The sequence below is a fragment of the Rissa tridactyla genome, chromosome Z, assembly GCF_028500815.1.
Source record: "Rissa tridactyla isolate bRisTri1 chromosome Z, bRisTri1.patW.cur.20221130, whole genome shotgun sequence".
In the NCBI taxonomy this organism is placed as follows: Eukaryota; Metazoa; Chordata; class Aves; order Charadriiformes; family Laridae; genus Rissa; species Rissa tridactyla.
Genome location: NC_071497.1, coordinates 52,358,632 through 52,366,653, shown reverse-complemented (window position 1 = coordinate 52,366,653; position 8,022 = coordinate 52,358,632). Strand labels below are relative to the sequence as shown.

At 39.0% G+C, this 8,022-nt stretch overlaps 1 protein-coding gene across 5 annotated transcripts in view; it reads right to left on the bottom strand.

Moving 5' to 3' along the window:
* Positions 1-242: 242 nt before the first annotated feature.
* Positions 243-8,022, bottom strand: part of FREM1 (FRAS1 related extracellular matrix 1) — a 78,243-nt gene continuing 70,463 nt past the window's right edge. For 4 of the 5 annotated variants that reach the window (XM_054186531.1, XM_054186530.1, XM_054186532.1 and 1 more), the window contains 2 exons: positions 6,089-6,174; positions 243-4,710 (listed from right to left, as the gene is read on the bottom strand). In XM_054186531.1, coding sequence (XP_054042506.1) covers positions 4,511-4,710; positions 6,089-6,174 — 286 coding nt within the window. In that variant the 3' untranslated portion in view covers positions 243-4,510. Of the gene's footprint in view, positions 4,711-6,088; positions 6,180-8,022 lie in introns of all 5 variants that reach the window. The other variant, XR_008463898.1, reaches the window with a different exon arrangement.

Below are 8,022 nucleotides of genomic sequence, written 5' to 3'. Positions count from 1 at the left end.
AATTCCAGACCCAGCCTGAGGAGCTGTGTTGGTTATGTGCTTGACTGCTTCAGCTTGTTAAACTGTGGGACAGTGAGCCAGGGGAGACAGTCTGGGCAAAGAGGCATTTCAATCTTCATAAAGACACCTGTTTCTTAGATCGCCCTGAATAATTTGAGAGAGCAGTGGTGATTCACTGAAGAGTTTGACAACACTAAGGAAATGTTGTAGTGTAATCCAAGAAAGAAGATGCAGATAAAGCTTCTTTTATTAAAGTAAAAAATACATTTAGACTTACCTGAAAATTTCATCTATGTGAATAAAATTATATATTTTTGCTTCCTGTGCCTATATCCAGTACTTCAGATTCCTATTCATTAGGACTACTTCAGACCAAAAAAAAATACATTATCTCAACACTATAAAAATAAACTAATCCTACTGAGTTCTTGTTTTTTAACTTTATACTGCTAATGTAGAGGATGGTAGTTAAGCAATGGAATTAGAGTAGCAGAGGTCTCCATATTACAATCAGCACAGCTTCTTAAAGGTAATAAGAAAGGAGAACTGACCTGCATCTCTTCCACGACTATGACTGAGGTTACTGAGGGACAATGACTGTTTTCTCACATTCTGCTTTAAATCAAGAGTCATATTAAAATTCGGTTTTATGGACTGACAGTCTTTCTTGAATTCATTCTTCTTCTTGTATATCTGTTTTGCAGATCTGTAACTTTTCTTAAATTTACTTCTCAAAATAAAATGTTTTCTCTTTTAAAAATGGTTTGCTAACAATGCAAATGTCCTTATAGTATTAATTCAGGAACAGGCTCATGCAGAAGAAGAAACAGAATTCAGAAACTGCATACAGTAAACAGCAGGTATATTATGCTTCACTATAAGTACATTTCTACTATACCCAACATTATGGTTTTTATCACTAGAAAAAAAGCTTTTGTGAGATTATGAAACTGAAGAAATATGTATTTACCAAAATACATTTCAGTTTTGTATTAACACATATTACAAAGCTAGGAATAACAATATACATAGTGTTCTGAATACAAGCATTACAATAGCACCAGTCTTGTGATGTAAATAATGTAGAATCACAGTATTCACTGAATTATATATATAATTCTCTCAAAGCTATTACTATAATTTTAGAATGAGTGAATAAAGACTTCAAGGCATTCAGTGAGTTTCAGTGAGTACAAAAGAGATGTGGAAAACTTTTCTGATTTTTTTCAGATTAAACACTTGACGTCCATGAAGTTAATAACAACACAAATGTTCTTGAGTATTTTGGTTTGGAAGAAGTGCTCCTGTGGCCAGTTGCCTATCATTTTTTTCATAACTTTTGCCTTTCAGGCAATTATTTCTCTGTCAAATTTGTTTCAAATAGGTCAAAAGGTACTTTGCAGGGAAAGACGGTGGTTAAAAGTGACAGGCACACAAAGAAGTTATGTTGCCCACGCTTTTATAGAAATCTAGGCTAACCACTGGGTTCTTTTTACTGAGTTATTGCATCTTGGTTCTGTTGCTCTTAAAAGGCATATGGATAGTTCAGGTGGAATAAATCGTCTGTTTATCCAGAAAGTGTAACATCCATAGGTGAACACCAGAATTTACATGCTCCTTGTTCTTACTTTCAGCCTCTTCAAATTCCCCTGCTGATGCTGATCCTCTGAATACTGATTTTCCCCTGGCTTTACTCAGAGTCTAATTCAAAAGTATTGAAGACTGGAGAAATTCCCTATGACTTCTCAGGATTTTAGGCCTCTTCTTTACTAAACCTCTTAAAGACAACAACTTCCTATGACAACAGAAATAGTGATTTATTTGTGCTTTCCCTGATTGGAGTATGTCGCATTCTTTGAACTCCAGTATTCTAATAAAAGCTGTAAAAATCTGTAAAAAAATACTTCATTTTTAATGACAGACACATTAAAAATTATGAATATATGTTTGGAACAGTTCATTGTATTAAAAAAAAATTCAGCAGCCTTTCAGGGCAGAAATATCCTCGCACTGCAATGTAAGAATTTTAGCTTCATTAACGTATAGTATTAGATTCAATGAAAAGAGTAAACACACACAGTTCGCACAACTAACAGTCTATTGTGTGCTGAAATCTCCATACTCTTCAATCACTTTAAAGTAGTTCAAGTGAGATACAGAAAAGGGAATTTCTCCCCTCTTCTCACGAAAGCAAGCTTCTGAGATCACTGTTGTCTCAGACGAGGCATGAATCATTTATTAGTTACTGATCAAGTAACAAGCACCTTGGTCAAAATTCCCTCTCTGTTGATGTCATTCATTTATTAAATAATTAAGAGAGGTATTTAAATAATCTCAACAGGTTTTATCAAGATAGCACCAATAAATTCTGCATTTTTTTATAAAAAGAAGGCCCTAAAGAAATAAAAGTTTATGTTTATGTCTAAACAAGCTCTCTTAGTCAATTTTCCCTGGAATTCCAGAAGACAACAGCAAGAGATCCCAAGAGAGCTTTTATAGATCCATTTTCTTTCTTTTTTTTTTTTTCCAGTGAAAACTATCAGAAGTAAAAACAGGGCTAGATGAGTACTCAGAGGTACTTAGTTTGGGGAATTCTTGAAACAATTAGCCTATCTAGCTAGATGTTGATCTAGAAAACTTCTTAAGCAAAAGCGTTAGTGTCTAGCAAAAATGTCTAGAAGCTTGGCATAAAGAGTACCATGACAAAAAAAAAAAAAAAAAAGAAATCCTGGAGATATTTTTGTCTCTATCTGTTAATACCAATAATAAGGGTGATGAAGTACTGTCCACAGTATTTTTCCTCTAATTTTGCAGTGCACTCGTTCTTATCTGCAACAGTCCTTTCCTATACATAAAGACTGTCCAGCTACTCACATGCATATTCATTTAACATGTCACAGGCAAGGAGGAAGGATAAATAACCCACGCATGCCAAAGGCAAGGAGGAGAGATGAATAATCCCTGCAACAGCATCTCTCAGCCCGGAGAGGAGAGGTGATTCTGCTGCACCTGTCCCTCACAGGACTGAGGAATTGCTGCGAGGAACCCCAGAAGGAGGGTTTTTTTCCATCCAGAAGGGTGGAATAGTGTACAGATGCAATTGATCCAGAGGACAGGGGACAAGGGGAGAATCAGCCGCTGACAGCAGGCAGGCAGATGGGGTGGGGGTGAGGGCTCGTAAGGTACAGGGCACATTCACCCTACGCAGTGCCACACCAACTGTCACACACTCATCATGGGCAGAGGGAGGATTTGAGAGGAGCTTTAATTTTATTTTTTTTTGGTGGGGGAAGCTTATGGCTTGTTTCTTTTTTTAGTTTTAAGGCCGTCAGTAAGAAGGTCCTAAAGAAAGATTTTTGACAGGTCAAATATAAATTTACTGTAATATTACGAAACGGTAACACCACAACTGCATATGTTTAAAGCAAGTCCAAATTAAGTTATGGGCAGCTGGTTTTTCCTACTAAATGCTGATTTTTAAGCTTTTCTCAGAACTAAATCTGGATTTTTTATTATTATTTTTAAAAACCGCAAATCCCTAATAAGGACTTAGATTAATACTTTTCAAAAGCCATAGCTGCTTTAGTACAAAATATGTCTCACGATTACATTGGTTTATACACACATATAAATCCTATTGATGTTCATGTATCACTGAATATCCCAAGATAATATTCTAGGATTAACCTTCAGTATTAATTTTTTTTTGTGGAAATCATCCTTTGATATAGCATTAGATTTACAGAGGTCCCGTTATTTAATTACACTAAAAAATTACAGCACCATCCTGCAACTCCAAAAAAACATTGAACAATTTTGGGTAGGAATGCGAAACAACATGCAGCTCTGTGTGAGCAGACCCACTAGGATCTGGAGCTGGCCTTGGGAGGTAGAAAAAGAAAAACAAGGCTTTGCTCCTCTTAGTACTCTGTCACTAAATCCTGCCGTTCTTATTTTTGTACTAGGGCATCCCCCAGAGAAGCCCCAGTCTCCTGATGTAATGTCCCTCCCCTCCTCACCCAAGAGGACCTGTTTTCAGTCATCAAGAGTTTGCCCTCATTTCCACCCCAAGCAGTCTTCCTCTTTTTGTGACTGCAGGGTAAAACTGCAGTTTTTATTGCAAACGAATTAAAGCAACAGCCAACTCACAACCCCTCTGAAGAGCAAAGAGAATCAACTGATATGCTACCTAATTATTATTTTTTTAAAAGGTACTTTTACACAGAAATGTGATGAAAGCCTTTAGGCCTCGCTCTTTGGTGTAAAAATACATAGGAGCATGTGACAGATCTAAGTCTTTGGGAAGAGTTCACAACATTAACCTGGACTTAATCTTTGCAACTGACCTCTGTTCCTTGGTTGGAGTCCAGTGCTTTTGCACCTCTGGCATCATATAGAATAAACCTTCCTGATAATTAGGAGCGTTTTCTAACTGTGTACCCTCACACGTCTGCAGATAAATAAAACTGAAACATGAACGTCCACTGCTTTCACAGAGATCCTCCATTCTTTACAGCTTTCTTGAACATATATAGCTGTTCCGTTTGACCTTCCTGCAGTCAGTTGCTTGCCATTTTCCTCGCTTCTGCACCAATACGCAATTTCTGCCTCTCTTTGGGAAGCGGTAGGAGCCTCTTCTCCAGTTTATGTAGGTTACAGGTTCTCCTCCATTCCACTCCCAATGTCCCGGATTGACTTGGTCATTCAAGCCTGTGTGAAATCGGTAAGACCAAATCAGTAATGTTTATCGTCTCTGGAGCCTGATGCCAAAAGAAGCATGTTACATATCCCTTTGTTAAAAAATGCATACAATATTGTGCTGAGAGAAAAAACCCATCTGTAAGAATACAAGTGAAATACAAATTAATATTTCATAAGGCAATTAATGCCATCTGAATAAGGGAAAATATACTTTTCCTCATTATTGCTGATCTAAAATGTTTTCTCTCTTTCCATCTAATGCATGTCTATCACCTCCCAGGTTTCCCTTTTGATACCTAAGATGCCAAGCAGAATGTTGTATTCAAGTCTGGGCAGCCTCAGATGCCTTCAGATTTCTTCAAAAATAAATTCCTGCAGATCTTTGTATACCTTGTTTACACTGTTGGAATTAACAGTTGTAAGATTAGGTTGTGTTAACTAATACAAACTAAATCATGTCTTTTCACTTAGCCTCTGAGTTACTAAGACCAACATGGGTGGCGTATTTCCAGACATGACCTGTCTTTTTAGTTAGAAGAGACCAAGATCAGAAAATAGGCACAATGGTCTTGTAGTCTTTATTCTTATCAGAGGAGTTTATTTCTCTCAGGTTAACACAATCGTGATACCATTAAATATGATCTCAAACTAACTGTAGTTTTTAAAGTTAATTTAGTATAGCTAGTAAATCCATCACAGAAAATTACTAAGAGTTGAAAATGGCAGCTCACAATTGGGAAGAAGAACCTAAAACGTGGACAGGATATCAGAAACAAGATGAGTTAGAAGAAAGCAATAGCACTGGTCCATGAGCTAAGGCAGTCATTCACAGAAAGGGATCAGGAGGCACAGAGAAGGCCTGTCTGAGTTCTTTCCATTTCTTATGAAGTAAAAAGTGCATAATAAGAAATAGCTGAATCTAAAATAATGTGATGAAATCTTCTTTACCTAATCATCTAGTTAATACACAAGCTTTCTGATACAACACCATTAAATTAGCAGTAAACATAAATAATTATTTTAAGTTAAAAAAAGGGTAAATTAGAGATAAATAAAGTAACAGTCAAAAGAAAGATGAGGTAAACAAAAGAGTAGGAGCTCCACCAGAAATTATTCTCCCAGCTAGTATTAAAATAGGAAAGGTTGCAAGGCAGAAACAACCCACCAATAAACATGATAAACTCCTCTTTTTGATAAAAACTTATAAAATTAGCCATCTAAATTACAGCTTTCAGCTTTGTGCCTTGCTCTGAAATAATAAAAGCAGCAGAAACTTGAGGACAATGCAACATTTGAAAACTGGGCTGGAACTGCTGCAGCAGTTTCTGCTTTCCAGGGTCCACAGGAACTCTAATCCTCGGAGGGCACAGGCAGCTGATGTACTTACCTATCCAAAAGGGCTTCCTCCCACTGAAGTCCCACAGCCACTGCATGTGTTGTTCATTAGCCACACTTGCTAGACTCCCCAGGTATCTAGGCTCAAGGAGAGAGAACACAGTAATTAGCATTTCACAGAGTGACAGACATCTCCCATCAACTTATCAACAAGGGGCACTGATTCTAGTATAAAGCATGTAACTACCGTTCTACTGGAAAACCACTACTTACTGGCATGCAAGAATAATTACAGGAAGATAAAGTCTTAAAATTCTGGATTACTTGGAGAAGAACCAAAGTCCTAGTCTGATTCTTCTACCAGAAAAATTAAATCAGCTGGGCAAAGAAGAGTATACAGGAAACGTGTATCTCATACTCGCAAACTGTGTTTTAAACCATTGACACAATCATTGATACATTCCTTTCCTTGAAATAATAATCTGCCCACACTAAAATCCGGGCTACGGAAAGATACAGCTTCGCTCATTTGGTAGTAGAGCAGACTGTATCTTTTTAAAATCATGTTTTCACAAAACTAAAGCTTTGAATAATACAGTTAAAATCTTGGCCATGTTTCAAAACAGTACTAAGTGCATGTAATTTAGGTGGTCTGGCTTAGAGTGGTAATGTAGTTCTGAGAGGTAAGGTCTGCCATGACTACGCTTTAGTTCTGATCAGAGAGCAGCTGTGGTCTGTATTAACCAGACTATTTCAGGATGAAGCCAGTGTATAAGCTCTGCTCTGTGTCTGTACTCCACAGTACAAACTGTGGAGTCTTCCAACTAGTACCACGCATGCAAGCACCACCAGCCTGCTCTTAAGGCATTTAGAGATCAGGCTAAATCCTGAAGCATTGAGAGACAAATGGAGTCCTTCACATTTGCCAGGAAGTATCAGACATCAGTGGCTTCACTTTCTTATTTATCCATCTTTTTGCCTGCCTTGATACCATGTCACACACCTGCTGTTGCCTTCCCTGCGATGCTGAGCCTCTGTCATTTCTGTTGTCCCATATTTCTGCCACTCAGTCTAACAGTGATCCCAACCCCTACAGCCTCCCCCAACATCCTGGGCGATGGCGCCCAAGCAAACAACACTGCTCATCAAAATATGTTTTAAGGGAGCAAAAACTTTTCTAGCAGCAAAATAATCATAGAATCATAGAATGTGTTGGGTTGGAAGGGACCTTTAAAGGTCATCTAGTCCAACCCCCCTGCAGTAAGCAGGGACATCTTCAACTAGATCAGGTTGCTCAGAGCCTCATCAAGCCTGGCCTTGAATGTCTCCAGGGATGGGGCCTCCACCACCTCTCTGGGCAACCTGTGCCAGTGTCTCACCACCCTCAGTGTAAAGAACTTCTTCCTAATGTCTAATCTAAACCTACCCTGCTGTAGTTTAAAACCATTGCCCCTCGTCCTATCGCTACATGCCCTTGCAAACAGCGCTTCTCCAGGCTGAACAACCCCAACTCTCTCAGCCCTTCTTCATAGCATAGGTGCTCCAGCCCTCTGATCATCTTCGTGGCCCTCCCCTGGACCTGCTCCAACAGGTCCATATCCTTCTTGTGCTGAGGGCTCCACAGCTGGAGACAGTACTCCAGGTGGGGTGTCACGAGAGCAGAGTAGAGGGGGAGAATCACCTCTCTGGATCTGCTGGCCACGGTTCTTTTGATGCAGGCCAGTATGCGACTGGCCTTCTGGGCTGCTAGTGCACAATCAATGGCATTATGATGATTTTGCTGATTTCATGACTGTTGCCAGATAACAGAGACAGAAGACTGGTATTGCTCCAAAGGAGATAAAGACTGTCTTCTTTAAGAGCTGGGACAACAACCAGATATCAAGGGTGGCATGGCAGACTTGAATCCACTACAGAGACCATGACCAGATCTTGGGGTGCAAGCCCACCACCAGCCCTACTGCCCAGTTAGAGACCCATGCCTGG